General features: G+C 42.2%; 1 protein-coding gene across 1 annotated transcript in view; it reads right to left on the reverse strand.

The window, feature by feature from the left end:
• LOC131482927 (zinc finger protein 208-like) overlaps positions 1 to 22,111 on the reverse strand; it is an 887,045-nt gene that overhangs the window by 580,276 nt on the left and 284,658 nt on the right. The window contains 1 exon segment of the mRNA XM_058679158.1: positions 1 to 1,248. Within this exon segment, the coding sequence (XP_058535141.1) occupies positions 1 to 1,248 (1,248 nt within the window).

A 22,111-nucleotide genomic window follows, 5' to 3' on the forward strand; every position in this document is an offset into this window, starting at 1 on the left:
TGATTTTCCACACTCACTACATTCATAAGGCTTCTCCCCAGTGTGGATTCTCTGATGAGTAATGAAGTTTGACTTACGAATAAAAGCTTTTCCACACTCACTACATTCATAAGGTTTTTACCCTGTGTGCATTCTCTGATGAGTATTGAGGTGTGGCTTACGAGAAAAGCCTTTTCCACACTCACTACATTCATAAGGTTTTTCCCCAGTGTGGATTCTCTGATGTCTAATGAGGTGTGGCTTATAAGGAAAGCCTTTCCCACACTCACTACATTCATAAGGTTTCTCCCCAGTGTGGATTCTCTGATGTATGATCATGCTTGACTTATGAAGAAAAGCTTTTCCACACTCACTACATCCATAAGGTTTCTCCCCAGTGTGGATCCTCTGATGTGATGTCATGTTTGACTTATCAGAAAAAGCTTTTCCACACTCACTACATTCATACGGTTTTTCCCCAGTGTGGATTCTCTGATGTCTAAAAAGCTGTGGCTTATCAGAAAAGCCTTTCCCACACTCACTACATTCATAAGGCTTCTCCCCAGTGTGGATTCTCTGATGAGTAATGAGGTTTGACTTACGAATAAAAGCTTTTCCACACTCACTACATTCATAAGGCTTCTCCCCAGTGTGGATTCTCTGATGAGTAATGAGGTGTGACTTAAGAATAAAAGCTTTTTCACACTCACTACATGCAGAAGGTTTTTCCCCAGTGTGGATTCTCTGATGTCTAAAAAGCTGTGGCTTATCAGAAAAACCTTTCCCACACTCACTACATTCATAAGGTTTCTCCCCAGTGTGGATTCTCTGATGAGTAATGAGGTTTGACTTATGAATAAAAGCTTTTCCACACTCACTACATTCATAAGGTTTTTCCCCTGTGTGGATTCTCTGATGAGTAATGAGGTGTGACTTACGAATAAAAGCTTTTCCACACTCATTACATTCATAAGGTTTTTCCCCTGTGTGTATTCTCTGATGTATGATCATGCTTGACTTATGAATAAAAGCTTTTCCACACTCACTACATTCATAATATTTTCCCACAGTGTGGATTCTCTGATGTGCAATGAGGTGTTGCTTATAAGAAAAGCATTTCCCGCACTCAATACATTCATAAGGTTTTCCCCCAGTGTGCATTCTGTGATGTGCGGTCATGTTTGACTTACGAGCAAAAGCTTTTCCACACTCCCTACAATCATAAGGTTTCTCCCCTGTGTGGACACTCTCATGTATCATTAGGCTTGACTTACGAGGAAACTTTTTTCCACACTCCTTACATTCATAAGATTTTTTTGTGTGGAGTCTCTGTTGCCCAATTAGCGATACTTGTTGGTGAAAGGCTTTTCTGTGCCCATTGCATTCATATGGATTCTCTGCACTTCGAAGGGTCTGATCTCTAATGAGTTCTGACTTCTGGTACATGTTTTCTTTACATTCATTAGACACATAAATATTTTCTCCTGTGTCAGTTCTCTGTTTGGTGGTAAGGCAAGATTTATAGTAGCTAACATGAATTGCTTCTCCCACACTGACAGGTTGCTGATTACATGGGTCTTTGTGGCAAACTTGCCCACTGAAAGTTTTCTCATTTCCATTGTGTTCAAAGGACTGCTGACAAATGCGGATCTTGTCAAACTGACTGAGATTTTCCTCACTCTCGAGGTTGTTCTCAGGGAGATTAGAGGCATGCTTCTTTTCAAATGGCATTTCATCAGGCTTCCTGTGGGAAAAGCAAATTTAAAAGAAACTATGATATCATTTTCTCTCCATTCAAAACGAACCAGATCTTTGAGCCCCTCCAGGGAGTTGTTGCCCCTCTCACCTCTTCCAACTTCAACTGGTCAATTAACACTAAAAATTTGGTTTGCAACTGCTTTTCATTGTCTTTTTCTATACTATATTAAAGGAAAGAATCACCAAGCTTTCCTGATAACATTTGGTTCAGTGGACAAGATGCGAAGTGAAAAAGAATTTTTGCTCCTATACAAGAGTTATGAGGCTGAAGGGAGCAAAGAGAAGATTCCAAGAGGTTTGTACTAAACCTCTGGAAATGACCCTTGGCACCTCATGCCTTTGCACAAAGAGGAACACAAACACACACTCACAAATTCCCCAGCCACTGCCTAGCTCCAGATAAATATTCAGATGGATTGTACTTGGATAGGCTTCAGCACAAAGCAACATGAAGTGGAGTTACAGGAGACTCAACTGAGCCAGACTGCAATACATGCTGGTGGAAAATGAATAGAGGCAAGCCATGGCAGTCAGGGGGATGTTGGTGATGGACACATGAGCCCTGGGAGCAGGAGATCCATTGGGGCCCTGGTAGCCTTGTCTGGGCCCTTGGGCACAGCTGTGTGATGAGCCCAGTTTATGAGCCCCAGTGGCTGTATGTGTGGCGGTTTATGTTGCTTGGTCTGGGTCCTTGGCTGTCCAGTGCAATGGGTCCTGGGTCTGAGAATACTGAGAGTAGAGGGTGTGGCAGGGCCCAAGTCACCTGGCTTGGATACTTTACATGCCTGCTTGGTGGTGCTAGCTCAGTGAGCGCTGAGGGTGGGGCTCCACTGGGGCAGGATTGACTGGCTCGAGGTCTTGGTGCACTTGCAAGAACAGGTCCTCCTCAGTTGAAAAGAAGTATTGGACAACTGGCCTGGCTCCACCTGGAGATGGAAGCCCACTGAGGCCTGGAAAGTACATCTGGACCATCCAAGAGAAAGGAGGAGAGAAGAGATTGAATAACTACCCCAGCCATAAGATGACAGCAAATATTAGGGAGAAAGGAGACTCCAAGGTCAACCATGACAGCCAATGAACATTGAAAGGGTTCTATCTTGCTTGAATTGGTGAGATGGACATCATTTTAGAACTATCAGAACCACCTGGACAGAAACCTTTCAGTGTGTGCCACATTGACAACCTGGTTTGGTACCAGGGGCCCAATACCCATCCTGAAGTACTAGGGTGGTTGGGAGGCCTGGTATAGCTTCTCTGAATATCATTTAACCCTGACCTAAAACAGGAAGGAGAAATAGAAAATTTGAAAATGATCACACCAATTTCTCCTTAATGATCAAATACACACACACACACGCACACACATTGAGTGCAATTAAATCACACACACACACACACACATACACACACACAATACACAGAAATCCAATTTGTGAAGAAATGACTAAGTTGCACCGCCCCAGTCCCACCCACCCCTCAATGTTGGAGGTGGGTGGAGCCTAGGCCTGCCTTGTTCCCAAGGTATCTGCTCCCAGTGTATTCACCAGGAAGGGTGAAGCCTCTTGAGTCCAGGCAGGCCAAGGCCCAACTCATGCAATGGTCATAGTGGCTGAACCTAGGGTCCCAAGCATGGACTCTAATCTGATTCAGGTCCTCCCAGGAACAGCAAGTGTATGTGAGGATAGAGAAAGTATGTAGATTTCTACTAAATACCAGTTGCTCACATTTAGGAGGTGGATACAGAAACTGGATCTCAAAGTCATTTTTTGTAATGTATCTTTTTAGATACAGAGAAGTTTTATTTGCAAAGTGATCATGTGAGCAGGGGAAGAGGAGGGAAGAGGAAAGCACTTCTTGAGAGAAAACTAGGTAGTGGTGTGCTTCTTGAAATTGGAGACACCCAGTTAGTAACTTGAATGTTGTCCCAACCCTTGGTTACTGAAGCAGGATGTATAAGTGGAAAAAAGGACCCACTCCTCTGTTTTCTCCAAATTCCTGTGAATCCCATCCTTTCACCCTATTCCACAATCCTACATTTCTATACTAAGTTAAAGAAAAGAATCACTGAGCTTTCCTGGTAACATTTGGTTCAGTGCACAATGTGAGACTTCAAAAAGATTTCTAGCTATTATACAAGAGCTGTGTGGCTGGACTTAGCAAAGAGAAGACTCCACAAGTTTTGTATTAAATTTGTGGAAATAATCCGTGGCATCCCGTGCCTCTGCACAAACATGAACACACTCACCCACACACATAATCCCCAGTCACTGCCTACCTCCAGCAACACTTCCAGATTGATTGTGCTTTTAGGAAGTAGGGGGTAGACATAGGAAATATAAAAGTTTAGGACTTTAAAGTCTCTAATCACCAACTGCCATTTTCACTTTTGCTATCATGTCATTTTTCATTTTAGTCTCTGGGTCTTTATATTTTGAGCACTGTTGCATTGACAGTCCCCAGAAAAGGCCAATTTTCTTCATGACTTAATACTCTGTAAGCGGATCATGAATCCCATCTACCTGACATGGGACCAAAGTTCTGGCCTCCTTTTTCATGCTTCACATTGAGTTATTGTCATTGGGGGAGGGATGAGAGTCCAGGCACAAAAAAAATATTCACTTTGGTTTGAGTTTTAATGCAGCATTTTGAAGAGGTGTTCACATGAGTCCCCCCAAGGGCAAAGTGAAAGAAACATATTCACAATGGGCAATAATGTCTGCCATCTCACCCAGAAAAAAGGGTGAGACTTGTGGCTTCCTTCTCCCAATGTTATGGGCTAGGCAGCCAGTTCAGGGTCACCAGCTTGGGAGCCACACTCCCACTCCATCTAGGATTTCCCTTCTGCCCACCTGTGACACTCACCTATCATCACCTGGAACTGAGAGAGGAAGTGGTATTGCATTTTTTTGTAACAACTCCCCTCGCAAGCCTCCATAAAGGCCCATGATAGGGAGAGGCTTTCTGTCTTGGTCACATGTTTCTGAAGAATCTAGATGTTTTGTGCTTTTGTGATTCTACCTTAATTGCTTGGCTGGGAGCTGTGTGAACTCCTGGCCTGACAGTCTATGTGACAGCCACCCAGCAGGACACCTGCCAGGTCATGTACGTAGACCACTCCTCAGGAAGGAGGTCCCTTGTGTTTGATAAGAGTCATTGCCCTATAGCCCATCAATTTGTACCTTTTGAAAGTTGTTTGCTTCCAACCTACTATTACAAGCCTCTCAACTTGCTCATTTTGAAAGTTAACAGCTAAAACATTACAATCTTAACTGTATAATTATATGGAATTGTCCTGGCATGGGTTGGGGGCAGAACAGGCTGAATCAGTTCACATCATCCACTGGCAAATCCAAGCACCAGAACAGAGTGTGGGTCAAGCCAGAATTGGTTGCAACAAAAACCAGTACACATTACGGAATGCCAAGGTGAGGTGACGTATGCCAGATGTGAACACAGCATCCAACCAGCACACGTGAGAACAAGGAATGGAGGGGGCGGAGCTGGCAGGGGGAATATGTGAGTGGGGGTTTCCCTAGCTGGCCAGCTACTCCTACTGGAGATCATGAGCTGGGATGAGGACAGATCAGACAAGGCAGGGTACAACACCTGTGGGCCTCATGTAGACTAGATCAGAGAAAGGCTAGGCTGGGCGGATTATTCCTGCTGGTGTACACTACATCACAATGGTTGAGGGTTGTTTGGGCTTAGCCACAGCAACAGCTGGCAGAAGCTGGCACCGGGTGCTAATTCTGTCAAGTAGAACCACAGAACCACCTGGAGAGTGCATAATCCGGAGGTGGGAGTAGACTGGGAGGGAAATAGAAGGATCCTCTCTCTTGGGTTACCACTAACAGAGGAAGGCACAGAAACAAGGATAGGAGCAGGGGTGGCTAGACAGAAAGGCACCCAACAACATACATGAGGGCTGAATAGTTGAGCTGGTTAGATGGAACTAAGCTTTAATACCCACTGACATGTATGAGAGCTGAATGGGGTGTGGTACAGACTGGACTAGTCTGCTACACATACTGGAAAACCAGGGTAGGGGGCAAGCCTGGTGGGGGTTATTGTGGGTTGCTCTGACTAGGCTGCAACTCCCACTTGTTTGTGTGATGGCTGAGTATAAAGTGCGAATGATTCAGGCTAGACTGCAGCACCCATTGGTTCCAGTAGAAAACAGGGTTGGAAACAGAACCAACCCAGCAATTGCAACCACAAGCTGATTGAGGTTATGGAGTGTGCCGGGCCCTGTGCTTGCTAGTATACACAAGAATCTGGTCTGGAAACACCTCATACAAAGTTTCTTTGCGGATCCCCCCAATCAAACTGTCAGACTCAGAACCCTAACCATGAAAAGACAAGAGGACAGAACAAGTCAATCAACCACTTCAGCTATACGTTGCCAGTGAAAAACTGGGCAAATGGAGCCTCTATGAAGGACTGTGTCAATCAGTGGTTTCTTCAATGCCCTCATCATGCTTGGAGTGGCGAGACTGGCAGCAATTCATACCTGTTGAACTATCAAAACCACTTGAGCAAGACCCTCAGAGCATGCCCCACATCACGGACCTGGGATGGGTTGGAGACTGGGTGGGCTTCTCCCATAAAATCTTTTACCTCAGATATATGAAGGAAACAATATGGAAATAATAGTCTTACCCATTTTCCAGTAACCCTGGAACTTCTTTACCCTAATTAACTATGTAACAATTGTCAAAAATACAATTAAAAAATGGGAAAAGGAAAAAAAATTTTGTATTTATATTTACTGGAAATTTAGATATACAGAGAGGATGTGAGACACACAGGAAGATCTTCCATGTGGTGATTCACTTCCCAAAAATTTGTAACTTTCAGAGCTGAGCAGCTTTAAAGCCAAAAACCAGGAGCTTCTTCTGGGTCTCCCACGCAGCTGTATAGTCAGAAGCGTGTGGGGTGTCCTCAACAGTTTTCCCAGGCCAAAGGCTACTGAGGTCCATGCAGTTCACGTGAAAGACATGAAGTTGTGAAGAGAACTTTTCCATTGAAGGCAAGGCTGCAAGGAATTTCCCGTGTCTACAACCATCTGAAAAGCAGTTCTACCTCTCTTTGCATAGACACCAGACAACCCCACAGAGATTTCTGTAATCTATTTAGGCATTGTCAGACACTGTGGAGTTGCTTTTTACGATCAATATGAGCTTGGAAGATGATGTTACTTATAATGTCTTAGCAAAAAGGCCTTTTACTATTTTTGCTCTCTCGGATGCCCACTAATCATATGAAAAATCGAGGGAGTTAAGTCCCTACAGACAGCAGGAACATATGCTTAGGGTTGTCCTCCCACATTGACCATATCCTAATCAAGGATGTTAAGTCCCTAGTTGTAGTGGAAATCTATTCTTTCTGTCTTTCCTTAATCTTTAGGTCCCTCCTTCTGTGATACACTTCCTCCATTAACTAATTCAAGACCAAGTTGTAGACTCAGGAGTGTAATAGGAATATGTTACTGACTGACATGTACTATGTATTGAGAACTTCCTGACAACAGGATTAGGGCGGCTGATATCCTGCCTCAAGGGGAAACAATTGGCAGAACTATCCTTAGGAATGCCCCATTGACCAGGTGTGAAGAGTGGGTGCCAGAATTGGTGAAGGATTTTGTATAAAAAAATAGAGGACAGTTTTTAAAATTGTCCATTATGATCCTGAAACTGTAGCGGTCCATTTATTTTCTATGCCTACTCCAAGCACCCTTCTCAATTTCTGAACTTCACTTGAGCTGGACTCTGGCAATAGGCAGAGAGCTGGCTGTTAAGTGGGGCTGCCAGGGCACAAAACATTGTTCATATATGATCCCAGTGCATGCAAGGTGAGGGCCAGCCACTAGGTTACCATGTCATGCCATAAGGTTTAATCTTTACAAATGACTTATGAGGGCCTTTCGATGACCCCCTGTACATTTCATACATGAGTTGAGAAAAGCCAGTTTCTTGAACTTTCTCACTCATGTGCCTGCCTAGCTCTGAGAGCTGAACAGCCATAGAATGGCCGGTGCAGATTTGAAGCTGTGTAGTAGCAGCTATTTCATTGCTGGTTGAGAGCCAACCAATGCAATGGGAAGTGTCTTACCCATAGGTTCCTGTCCAGACAAGGAATGCTCAGGGCACACTCAAAAATCTGAGACCCTTCTGATAATGTTTGCTGTCTCCATTCAAGAGGCACACCATCTCCTGGCTCTCTCCCAAGAAATGCTATTTGATTCCCTCTGCTTTCTACATTCACCTGGTCACTTTGCAAATAAAACTACTGTCTGCAAATGAAAAAAAAAAAAAAAAAAAGAGAGAGAGAGAGAAAGAATGAAATCCTATTTCTCAAGTCTCATTTTTGTACAATTTCCCTTTCACGTTGTGTTTCAATTATGCCCAGAGCTAAGGCTAAGCATCTTTGTGGCAATGCAGCTCTCTTTTCAGTTATTATAAAATTTTTGGAATTAAAACTTGCCTGAAGATTATTTCTTGACCTTTCTGATTAGCTCCAAACAGCTCATTCTTTCCATGGGGATCTGAAATGAGGAAAAGAGTAACCATATCTATGAATCACATCTAAATGTTTCTTTTCAAATGTTCCAGTGAAGCCAATGAGATTTGTTGCCAATCTAGATACAGCACATTTTAATATTAGTGAAATGTGGACATTTATGAGCATTTTTAAATAGGCATTACATCTCATCCATTAATGCCTTAACATAATACCTATTTTTTTAAAATAAAAATTTCAGTTACGTGAGATTGCGTATTTAACTTAAAGCAGGATATGACAGAAAATATGGTATAAAATTTCAAAATAAGGTTTGGAGTATCTTACATCCTATCTTAGCTCTAGTTTATCTTTTCCTGGCTACTCTGCTATCAATACAACTTCCTGAAAATGTATCTTGGGAGGTGGCAGATGTGATTCAAGTGTTTGCGATCATGAAAAGACACATATATTCTTCTAAATTAATGGTGACAGGCTGGCAAATTGCTAGAATAAACCTATTCATGGAGAATATAGAATTCCTATGTCTCACCAGCTGTCCTTCTGGAAGAAACTCAGAGTAAAAATCAAATATAATTCCAGTCAACATTTACTAAGCTATGTATCAATTCCCCTGTCCATTAAGTGCTGACCTACCTGGAAATCTCTGCTTCACAGGTTTCTCCACTGTCCATGGTGCTGATCCTTGCTCCAACCTGAAGATCACATCAGGCTTTGTCATGGAGTACCCTGTTCATGGAGAATGATGCAGATTTTCCAAAATCACCATTAGTCTTACCAACTACTACACTTTATAAGCTCTTCTTTCATTAGTAAACTATACAGAAGTGTTCTGCTTAGGCATGACAGAACTTCACTCACCCAAGGACAGCAGATTGTTATATGTCTCAAGCATCACCTCCTTATACAGGGTCTGCTGAGTACTGTCCATTGTCTGCCATTCTTCCTGGGTAAAGTCCACAGCCACATCTTCAAATGACACCAACACCTGTAACAGCACATGTCTCCTCAGTTCTGGATCATTAAACAGAAACAGTGACTGTGCATTTTTTATATATTTAATTTGCAACTTCTATGGACAGAATTTAATTTACAATTCATACAGCATCATAGAATAACAGTTAAATAAAAATACCTTGTGCTGTATTACTTTTGCAATTCCAATATTACAAAAGAATATTTCTTATTCTATTAAAGATTGGGGCTAGCTCTATTTGGAATGTTTTGTAGAAATCTGTGGTGAAGCCATCTGGGCCTGGGCTTTTCTTTGTTGGGAGATGTTTAATCATTGACTCGACCTCTGCTTTGGTTATGTGTTTGTTCAGGTCTTCTGTTGCCTCAGAGGTAAGTCTTGGTAAGTGGTGGAAGTCTAGGAACCTTTCTATTTCCTGGTTGTTTTCTGATTTGTTGGAGTATAGTTCCTTGTAGTAATTTTTAATAATTTTTTAATGCTTGCAGTGTCTGTTGTTATGTTGCCTTTTCATCTTTTTTTATAAGGTTTTATTTATTTATTTTTTATTACAAAGTCAGATATACAGAGAGGAGGAGAGACAGAGAGGAAGATTTTCCATCTGATGTTTCACTCCCCAAGTGAGCCATAACAGCTGGTGCTGTGCTGATCCGATGCCGGGAACCAGGAACCTCTTCCAGGTCTCCCACACAGGTCCCAAAGCTTTGGGCCATCTTCCACTGCTTTCCCAGGCCACAAGCAGGGAGCTGGATGGGAAGTAGAGCTGCCGGGATTAGAACCGGCACCCATATGGGATCCCGGGGCATTCAAGGTGAGGACTTTAGCCACTAGGCCACGCCGCCAGGCCCGCCTTTTTCATCTTTGATGCTGCTAATTCTCGCTTTCTCTCTCTTTTTTTTAAAAGATTTATTTATTTTCATTACAAAGTCAGATATACAGAGAGGAGGAGAGACAGAGAGGAAGATCTTCCATCCGATGATTCACTCCCCAAGTGAGCCGCAACGGGCCGGTGCGCGCCAATCCGAAGCTGGGAACCAGGAACCTCTTCCAGGTCTCCCACACGGGGGTTAAGGGACCCAAAGCACTGGGCCATCCTCAACTGCTTTCCCAGGCCACAAGCAGGGAGTTGGATGGGAAGTAGAGCTGCCGGGATTAGAACCGGTGCCATATGGGATCCCAGGGCGTTCAAGGCGAGGACTTTAGCTGCTAGGCCATGCCGCTGGGCCCACTTACTCTTGTTTTTTCCTTTGTCAGTCAGGCCAGTGGGATGTCTGTTTTATTTATCTTCTCAAGAAACCAGCGTTTTGATTCACTGATATTGTGTATAGTTTTTTTATTTCTATTTGATTTAGTCGTTCCCTTGTTTTGATAATTTCTTGTATCCTATTGTTTGTTAATTCTGCTGCTGTTTTTCCATTTTCTAGATGTGTGTGCTTAATTCCTGTATTTGATAACTTTCTTGGGCCTTGACATGAGCACTAATTGCAATGAGCTTACTACATAACACTGCTTTAGTGGTGTCCCGCAAGTTTTGGAATGTTGTATCTGCTTTTGCGATGGTTTCCATAAATTTTTTATCTCATCTTTAATTTCTTCTCTAACATATTCTTTCTCTAATAGCATATTGTTCATCCTCAAAGATTTTACATAATTCCTGGGATATTTTGAATTCTTGATCTCCAATTTTATTCCATGGTGGTCTGAGAAGATTCATGGTATGATTGTGATTTTTTTGAAGTTAGTTATACTTGCTTTGTGTCCTATCATGTAGTCTATCCTGGAGAAGAAGCTATGCACTACTGAAAAAAACTGTATAACCTCGAGCCTAAGAATGAAAGGTTCCATTAATGTCTACTAAGTCCAGTTGTTCTATTGTTTGTGTGAGCTCTGTAGTTTCTCTGTGGAGCTTTTGTCTCATTGATCTGTCTATTGGTGCTAATGGGTGTTCACATATCGCATGATTTTTGTGTGTTCATCTGCATATCCCTATTATTCTATAAGAAATTGCTTCACGAACTTGGGTGCATGTGAATTTGAGGCATACATATTACGGAAGGAAATCACTTACTGTTGGATCATTCCATTCAACAATATCAAGTGCCCTTCAGTGTCCTTTTCGATGTTTGTCACATTGAAGTCTGTTTCATCTGAAATCAGGACCACTACGCCAACCTTTTTTTCTCATCCACTGGTGTGAAATATCTTTTTCTATCCCTTCAGTTTCACTTTCTTAGCATATTTTCTGGTTAGATGTGTCTCTTGCAGGCAACAGATAATTGGATTTTGTTTGTTGATCCAATCTGCTAATCTATGTCTTTTGACTGATGAATTGAGGCCACTTATGTTAAGAGTTGATACTGAGAGACTGCGACTTTGTCCTGCTATGTGTCTGTGTGTTTGTGCGTGTTGGTATCTGATTGTTTTGCCTTGTGTGGACTTCAGTGCAAAGGTTTTCTCATGTGCCACCCTTACTTATGGTTTCCTATTTTTTTTTCTGGGATTAGCACATTTATAAGGAGATTTTGTAGGACTAGTTTTGTGTTGGCATATTCTTCCAGTTTCTCCTTGCTATGGAAGTATCTAATTTCAAATACAAATAAGATCTTTGCTGGGTATATTATTTTTGGTTGACAGTTGTTCTGTTTCAGGATTTGAAAGATTTTATTCCATTCTCTCTTTGCTTGGAGCATTTGAACTGAGAAATTAGCAGTGATCCTGATTGGCCTGTCCCTAAATGTCAGCTTGTCGATGTTTCGTGCTAGTCTCAGAATCCTTTCTTTGTATTCATTGGAGGGGAGCTTGAGTACCACATGTCTGCATGATTGTCTCTTTGGGTCAAATCTGTTGCGGGTTCTCTGATCTTCCTGAATTTGGGCTGGGTTCAGGATCTAAGCCTTTTGGAAGTTCTCCTGCATAATTTCACTGAGCACTGGTTACATACCTGTCTCTCTTTCTACTCCTTCTGGAAGGCCTATAATTCTGATATTTGATTTCTTCATGTTGTCATTCATTTCCTGTATGGCCTTATTGGCCTTGTTCAAATGTATCTCCTGCTGATTGATGATCTGCCTATTTTCATTCTGGGAATCTTCCAATTCAGAGATCCTGTCTTCTGCTGCATTAATTCTGTTGGATAGGCTCTCAACTCTGTGCTGCAGGTCAAGGATTTCATTTGTTGACTAATTTTGTTTCTGTGTTCATGTAGCTTTTGAATTCTTTAAGCTCCTCCCATCATTTTACATCGTCTCTGAAGAGTTTTATAATTATTTTCCTGAATTTCTTGTCTGATAGGTCATCAATTTCTTCATCTGTCATCTCTGTTATTGACCAGTCCTTTTGGCGACTTTTTGGGTTGGCACTGGCTCCTTCCTCTGACTCATTTCTTTTCCTATGAGTTCGCTGCATGTTTATGTGATCTGCTATTGCCGGCTTCTAATCCCTGACCTCTGCTGCCACCTAGTGCTGACCTGAGGTCTTGCTGACCTAGATTTTTCTTTTTCATTGTTTGTGGTGCCTGGGTTCCCCTGCCCCTTCTTCTTCAGTTTGCGGCATTGTGGGCTCCTTAAAACAGGGCAATATTTACGGTAGGTATTGAATCTCCCTTCTGTGGGGTACTCGTGGCCCTGGAATTGGCGCCACCCAGTGCTTGGGACTTCCAGGTCCCAGGTTCACCCAGGTTCTTTGTTTCTGTGCCTAGTCACCATCTCCAGCCCATCTGACCTGACCCAAGCTTGCCATAAATTCCTTAGTTCAGGCACCCTTCACCATGTTATGTTCCTAAGATTCGCCTACCCCTCACCTGCTAAAAGCGGCCACTTCCTTGTGTTAGAGGCTCCCTGAATTTTGCTCACCAGATTTTGCTCAAGTCTCTGCAGCCTGGGGCACCCTCCTTGTCCTTCTCAGGTTGCTGATCCTAGTCATTTGTGTCTGTTTTACTGCTGTGTTCCACCTTTCTCAGTCCTGGCTGCACTGGGAGATTTACCACAGTGTTCCCCGCGGTTCTTTTCCTTTCAGGCTCACTTTAGGTAATAACATGTTTTAAATTCACATTGTACTCAAGATCTTAATTTTTTATTAAGTGATTAAAACAATAGTAAGATGACCAATTTAATAGGTAAGTAGTATAAATATAATGAAATGAAAAGATATGCTTTAATCATACAATTTTCAGACACAGATTATTAAAACTAGGGTAGAATATCATAATTCGCTATTTAACAAACATATAAATCAAAAGTGATAAATCATGTTTGCAGCAATACTGATATATACCACTGGTCCCCCCTTTTGTTGTTGCTTGTGATTTCTTTTTGCTACTCTACAGAACAATTTCATGTTTGTATATGTGTATTTAGAATATTTCACTCAACATCTTGGCATCTAGTTATACTCATTTTGGTCTAATACACAGAATTCTGTTTCCACAACTGAATAACAGCCGGTTGTACACACATACTACATATTGCTTACTCAATTATCTAATGATGGACACCTCAATTCATTCCATATCAGTGTATTATGAATAGTGCTGTTATAAAAAAGATGGCATTTCTTTTACAAAATGTGTTAATAACTTTCAGAAAATATGACTAGTAATGAGATTACTCAAATGTACAGTAACCTCCTTTAAATTTAATCCTTTTAATTTTATTTAAGCTTTTTAATAATTTTAATCTTTTTTTAAAAAAATATTTGTTTTGTATTTATTGCAAAGCCAGATACAGAGATAAAGAACTACAGAGAGGAAGTTATTCCATCCGATGATTCACTGCCCAAGTGGCCTCAACGGCTGGTGCTGCGCCAATCTGAACACAGGAGCAAGCAGCTCTTAAGGGTCACCCAAGCAGGTGTAAGGTCCAAGGCTATGTGCCAACATCGACTGTTTTCCCAGGCCACAGGCAGATAGCTGGATGGGAAGCAGGGATGCTGGGATTAGAACCAGTGTTCATATGGGATCCCAGCACATTCAAGGCACGGAGTTTAGCTGCTAGGCTACAATGCTGGGCCCAGAAATCTTATTTCTAAACATTCAAGAAATTTTATGCTATTTTCCACGTGCTGACTTAATCTATAACTCCATCAGCATTGTATAAATAGTCTCATTTTTTACTTCCTCACCAGTATTTGTTACCCTTTCTTCCAAAAAATAATAGCCCTTCTGACAGGGTTGCTTAATTGGCTTTCCTTTATATGTCAGCTGACTTTTTTTTCACGTGCACATTGAAGGATCTCTTCATTATGTTCAACTGAAGAGAACTTGAAGATCATATGTATTGGTGAAGATCACTTTTGGTCAAGCCTGTTGGGAGTTCTGTGCCCCTCTTAGAACTTTCTCCAGATTAGGGAAATTTTCCTTTATTATTTCTTTAAATACATTTGCAAACTCAGTTTCTCCTTCTGCATCTTCTGGGACTACCATAACCCTCATGTTTGGTCTTTTAATATTGTCTTTCAATTTTTGAATACTTTCTTTGGCCTGATCCAGCTTTAATTCCAGGTTTTTGTTTGCTTCCCCATGATGACAGGAATATATATTCCAATTCTGAGATTATTTCTTCTGCTAGCTGGTTTCTATTTTGGAGACTCCCCACTGTACTTTTAATTTGCTCTACTGTGTTCTTAATTTCTCATATACTAGCCTTGATTTGCTTTATTGCTTCCTTAAATTCTTTGAACTCTTGCATGAGCTTCTCATTTTTGATCAGAATCAAAAATGTCCCCCATTTTCTCGATGTCTTCCTCAGCTAACTCTGAGGTTGGCATAGGGTTTTGCTCCTTTGCAGGGAAGTATTCAGTAATATTCATTGTGTCTTTGTCTCTTCTTTTGCTCTTGATCATTGTACTTCTGGTTACCAGAGTCTTCTCCTTGGGGCAGGTTTCTATGCTGCGTCACCCACAGGTCTACAATGCGATTTTACTTATTGCAGTTGGTACACAACTTTTTGCTTGCAGTCACTTGTGCCACAACCTTCAGCGAGTTCCAGGTCTGGGTTCTTAAGTCTGATTTCCACTGTGGTCTCCACAGTCCCAGCTCTTGGCTCACCACTCTCCACATCCTGTGATACCATGCTGAGGCTGCAATGTTGTCTCTGCAACCTTTCTCCCACTTCTGGTTTTAGCAGGTCCCATGATTGGGTGGCACTGATCTTGCCAGAACCTGTTGGATGTTAGATCTGGGTGCCACACGGACCTATTTTGACACATATGATGCCACTGTCGCTATATTTTCCTGCGGGACCAGTGCAATCTACTGACATCAGAGAGTTTTTGCGAGCTCAGAACATGCACAGTTCACTGTTGTCCCCTGCAGTCCCAAAGCTATTGCCACAGTGTGCAAAATGGCACCTCACATACCACCATTACAGTTCTTGATCTGCTGGCCATCATATCCGAGGGCTACCCAGACCTGCCCCAGGTGCAACCTATAGAATGCCACATCGTTGCAGTTCACTGAGTCAGAAATGCACTCACTCCCAGCTCAGTTCATGCTCCATCCCTTCTCTTGCCCTTTCCTCCTTACACAAAATGGCGCCCAATTCAGCTCTAGGGGGCTGACTGGGCTATGAAATCCACCCTGTTCTCACACTGCCCATCTGAGACCTGCTGCTTTGTCTCTGCTCCTGGTCAAATAAAACAGACCAGCAGGACGGACAGGTCTTTGTCTGGGTTTACCTCCCAAGCTCCCAGTGATAGTCCCTTCCCATCTGATTGCTGGTGGAGTTCTGGCTGCTGGTGGAGTTCACATCACAATGCTGGAGTGTCAGTCAATGCACCACCACATTGCTGTGCCTGCTGCTTTCCTGTGTCTGTCAGGCTCCAGGTCCAACTCTGCTGTTGTTCTGTCCTTTCCAGTTTCCTGAAATATCTCCTCTCTGTTTCATCCTGATTAAATGTTTTTTCTGTCCATTTAAACATGTCCTTCCCTTATTCTGCAATCTTGATTTTCTTGCAGGTTCCAACATTTGAAAGCAAAGGCCAAGACAGGTGAGGGACTATGCCAAGCTGGGTCAGAGAAACCACTGGCACAAGCAAGGTCTATGGCTGGGAACAGGCCTCGCTGGGGAGCTAAGTGTATATCCTGACTAGGCTGTGGTTCCTACTGGTAAGAGTGAGGGCCAGAGTAGGGGCTGTTATCTGGTCTGGACATGGTTGAAGTCTCTTTTGGCACAAGTGTGGACTAGATCTAATATGTGCCAGACTGAGCTAGACTCCAGCACACACTGGTGCTCGTGAGAACAAGGCTTATGTATGACGAACTAGGGTACATCTCTCCCTGCTGAGCTATGTATGAGCTATGTCTGGATGTGGACCATCCTGGGCTGGGCTGTAATACCCAACAGAAAAAAACAGGATGGGTTGAAGGCCAATCAGGAATGGCCACTGTTCCTGCTGAGGCAGGAGATAGACAAAGTAAGGCTGGACCATGAACCTGCTGATCCGGCATTGGGATAAGTTCTCATGGAAGAGCTTGTACAATTCCTCTGTTGGGACACAGTCCCTGCAGGTGAGAGCAAGAATCACAACAGGGAGCAAACTAGACCAGGCCAGGTTATGGTGCCCAAGGGCATACCATTGGCTCAGGTCTGGGGTAAGCCAGGCTGGGCCAGTCCATATCACCCACTGGCAAATCTGAGAGCCAGAATGATATGTGGTTCATGCTGTTCAGGGCCACAACACCACACAATTCACATTAGGGGTGGGACTGGCGGTTGGTTGTACTGGCTAGGCATAGCTCTCAAATATGTGAGCTTGAACTGGGGGCATGCTCGGTCGGGCCAGGCTCTAACACTCAATACCAAAGGTGAACTATGCTATGCCAGACTGGGCCACAGCACATAACCATCACATGTGAAATCCACGGGAAAACAGGCAAACCCAGAAGGGGGCTGCAGGGAGAATTCCTACTGAGCCACTACTCCCAATGGTGAATGTGAGAGCTGGTATTTGGGCAAACCAGTCCAGGCAGGGCTATAACACATGTTGGCCTGCATGTTTAATGGAACAGGGAACATCCAAGGTGGGCAGACTGTACCTATTGGTATGTGTATAAGCCAGAGTGGGTGAGGGTTGGGTTGGATGGGCTTTGTCACAGCATCACCTAGCAGATGATGGATCTGGCAGAAGGGGTGAGGCAAATTATTACAAACTAAACTGCAGAAACTCCTGGAGAGGACAAGATCAAGGAATGAGAGAGAGCCCATAAGGGAAACAGTGAACACCTCTCTAACAGACTGCTACACTCATTGGTTTGTATAGAAGAGAAGGCTGCAGACAGATCTGACCCAGCAATATCAACCACCAACATGTGCATAAGATGATTTGAGTGATGGAATGTTCTGGACCCTCTATTGGCATGCACACACAAGAATTAGGTCTGGGATCACATCAGATCAAGTTTCTTTGGGGACACCACCCCCCCAACCAACTGAATCACTGGATTCAGAACTCCAACCATGAAGAAAACTGCAGGTTCCATGGACTGACAATGGAGGGTATTTGATAGAACCAGGCCTCCGCAGTGGCTTTGATGGAGCAGTGAACAGCATGTTCAGGCACACATGGAGGATATGGCATAACATTGGAGCATTAGAGGATACACTATACCGTAACAGAGCATGAAGAACAGAACAGATCCACTACCCCAGACAAGTGCTGGAGGTGAATAGGTGGGCAAACAGAGACTAGGAGGAACTGTATCAATCTGTGGATTCTGGACACATTTCATTATGCTTGGAATGGTGAGATTGGCAGTAATTCCAAACTGTTGAACTATCAAAACCTCATCAGCACAACTCTCAGAGCATGCTACACATCAGTGATCATGGAATGGTTGGGAGGCTGTGTGTGGCTTCTCCCTTTATCTTCTCCATTTCCCCAGATACAGGAAGAAAAAGAAAGAGACCATGGAAATGGTGATCTCACCTAACTTCCTGTAGCCTTGACCAACCACTCTAAAGAACAATGTAAAAACCACCAAAAATTAAAAAAAAAAAAAAATTAAAAAAAAATTAAACAGTCCCCAATCCACAGAGAATAAAGTATAGTGGTTTTTTTTTTTTAATTCCTAAAAAAAAAAAAACCAATTTACTTACTTAAAAGTGAGAATTACAAAGCAGCAGTCAAAGCCAGCCAGACAGAAAGATCTTCCCTCCACTTGTTTACTCCCTATGGGGCCACAAGAGGCAGCAAGGTCCAGGACAAAACCAGGAGCCTGAACTCCATTCTGATGCTCCACAGGGGTGCAGGTGTCCAAGGAACTGACACATTTTCTGCTATCTCCCAAGCACATTAGCAGGGAAGTAGATCAGAAAGTGAACATCAGGGACTTAGCTAGTTCTTATATGGAATGCTGGCATTGCATTCAGCAGTGTAACATGTTATCTCAAAACATGCCACAGGGATGGTTTAAATAGATCTGGTAATCAAAAGTCAGATTTCTTTTCCCACTGTACCTTCTACTCATCCCATACCTGATATCCAATGATGTTATCTGGTATTTTGTAGAATGTAAATGTCACTGCTGAAAAACTAACCTTGAACCTAGATGGAAAGATACTTACACTACTTTTACAATGTCACTATTCACTTGACAGGATGAATGACAGAAAAACAGATGTTTTGTGCAGTTCTTGTTTTTTTTTTTTTTCTGATTGTGTTTACTAGCTGTGTCTGTGTCAGACTGACTCCAGGTCTCCCTCTTGTATCTCACCTGTGGGTGGGACATATGCAAGGACTTATACCACCACCACATGCTTCTCAGATGCTTGTTAGTAGGAGGCTGGATTGAAAGGGTGGAGTAGGGTGGACTAGAATCATGTGCACTGTAATTATATGCATTCACCCCACCACACTGACACACCCTTACACTGTTTTGTTCATTTTAATACCGCGGTCAACTTATTGCCAATATATCTCAGACAGGGCAAATCACAGTCATCTAGTGGCTTATGTCCTCACCTTGGAACATGCCATGGTTCCATATGGGCGCAAGTTCTAATCCCGGCAGCTCCACTTCCCATGCAGCTCCCTGCTTGTGGCCTGGGAAAGCAGTTGAGGACGGCCCAAAGCCTTGGGACCCTGCACCCATGTGGGAGACCCAGAAGAATATTTGGGCTCCTGGCTTCATTTTGGCAAACACGGGCCATTTCCGTCATTTGGGGAGTGAATCATTGGACAGAAGATCTTCCTCTCTGTCTCTCTTACTCTCTGTATATCTGACTTTGCAATACAAATAAATCTTTTCTAAAAAATAAATCTTTAAAAAAATATATATGTATAAATATAACACAGAAAACCTGGAGAGGAAGTTTCAATCACCTTTCACAGTTGCAATCTTTAGTTATCAAAATTTTACCTTCTTTCTCTCACATTTTTTTTTCATTTTAGCTTAAAAATTATCATCATGCTTCTCAGATACAATGTAAAGCAAGCTGAGAAGTAAACAAACAACTTACTGAAGGTGTGTTGGTGTTCTCCCGCCTGGGAAGCATGGAGCAGGCTGCAGGGCTACACCTGCAAGAGAAGGTGGAGACAGGGAGTTATGCATTGGTCTTGATTGTTCCTAGACTCTTCAGTGGTTCCCACTGTGCTAAGCAACGTCAACTTGGAGGCAGACACAGTGGCTGGAAAATAAATGTCATCAGCTTCCCTGGACAAGAATAGTGCCCTACAAGTGCCAAGAAGGCATCCTTGAAACAGTATCAATAATTTCAATAATTGGCAGTGATTAAAGCAAGTAATCATTAGGTCAATGCAAACAATTACCATTTACTTAAAGCTAATGTTACTGGGACTGGCACTGTAGCCTAGTGACTAAATTCCTCACCTTGCACATACAGAGATCCCATATGTATGCTGGTTTATATCCTGGCTGCTATATTTCCCACCAAGCACCCTGTTTGTGGTCTGTGAAAGCAGTCAAGCACAGAACAATACCTTGTGAGACTGCACCTGTTCAGGAGACTCACAAGAAGCTCCTGCCTCTTGGCTTTCATTTTGGCTCAGCTCTGGCCACTGTGGTGACCTAGGAAATTAGGCAGCAGATGGAAGATCTTTCTGTCTCTGCTACTGTAAATCTGACTTTCCAATGAAAATTTTTAACAAATTAAACAAATCATAATGTTACTGCAAAGCACTAACATTTTTTCAACAACTATTGTTCACATTACAAAATGCCAGAGAAAAACATATTGTCACTAAAACGTATGCTTCAGAAAAATAGCTGGATGGTATTAAGTACTTCAATATTTCTACATTCAAAGTATTTCTCTCTATAACTATATATGACAATTGAATGTAATATTTACTCTATAAAGTTTTCTAGTAATTTTTCCAAATGTAAGTTCCCATCTTCAATGACACTTTCCAGTTCCTGAACCCTCAACAACACTTGACTTTGCCATTTTATTTGACTTAGCCCATAGGACACCCATAAATATGACAGCAACATAATTTGAAAAGTGGTTTTACTTTACCTCATCGAATAGTTACATCATGGCAGCAGCCAAAGATAATCATCAGACTCAAATGAGTGAATGTCATGATACAGGAAGCTGGGTTGCTATTTGGGATAGATCAGATCTGATACCCAAATGCCTTATTTATACCTACTGGCTATGTTAACACTTTCAATGCGGTATCCTGTTACTGTGCCTGGAACACAGTAGGGGTTCCAAGGATGTCCTTGGAAACCTAGATGGATTCCTGTTGATGGACTAAGCATGGCAGAGCCCTGACATCTTGGGAGTGAATCAACCCATTGATGGAACATCTCTCTTCTTTCTACAATTTACCTTTGAAACATATATAGTATTTATGAAAATGATTGCAAAGAAACATACTGTATCGAGAACAACATATTTTTAGTTCATTTTGTGGGTATATCTTGGTGAGTAATAAAGAATTACATTTCAAATTCAATTAAGAGAACTTCACAAAGACACTTGAACAACTGACATTTTTATACATATTTGGGCATTCTATTTCCTTTTTACCCCTCTATTTTATTTTTAATTTTCTAATACTAATCCATGGGCTCTGGGATTTCCTTTATCCCTTGGCTCTGCAATATTCTATGCCGTATGACCAGCAGTGATCTAATACACTACACCACAATACAAGCACCAAAGGTTAGCCTTTTTGACTCTAGCCATTTTTACTGCTAAAAATGTTCTCATGTACCTTAGGTGTCTGATCATATATATTTTTTTAATATCTTCCAACTGATGATTCACTCCCAAAGTAACTGCAATGGCTGGTATGCACTGATGTGAATCCAGGAGCCAGGAAATTCTTCCAGGTCTCCCACACAAGTGCAGGGTCACAAGGCTTGCGGCCATCCTCGACTACTTTCCCAGGCCACAAGCAGAGAGCTGGATGGGGCTACCAGGGTTAGTACTGGTGCATATAGGATCTCGGCATGTTCAATGTGAGGATTTTAGTCTCTAGGCCAGCATGCCGGGTCCTGATTGTAGTTTTTTTTGAAAAAGAATTTATTCATTTTATAGCCCATTCTTCAAAGACAAGCACATTAATATATCCTAACCCAAAAACTGTGGACCTGAAACAATCACTGTAATTCATGTCATTGATGTGTGACCATCCCTTATGGTTTCAATTATATTCAAATGCAAAATACCCTATAGAGGAAAATCAGGTTTAATGCAGATTAGAGTTTGACCTAGTAAAAGGCACCTGAAAATTTTGAAATAATTTATTGCATCCATTTACAATGTTAAAAATCACCTAAGAACTCACCACAAAATTACAAATTATATTCCTTGTTTTTTCAATTATGACCATCACCATCAATTGTTTTTCTGCAAAGCCTTTCCTTTTCCTACCCCATTTTAAAAATTATATTTTTGACAATCTTTACATAGTTAA

Source organism: Ochotona princeps, chromosome 21 (assembly GCF_030435755.1).
Source record: "Ochotona princeps isolate mOchPri1 chromosome 21, mOchPri1.hap1, whole genome shotgun sequence".
NCBI classification, from domain to species: domain Eukaryota; kingdom Metazoa; phylum Chordata; class Mammalia; order Lagomorpha; family Ochotonidae; genus Ochotona; species Ochotona princeps.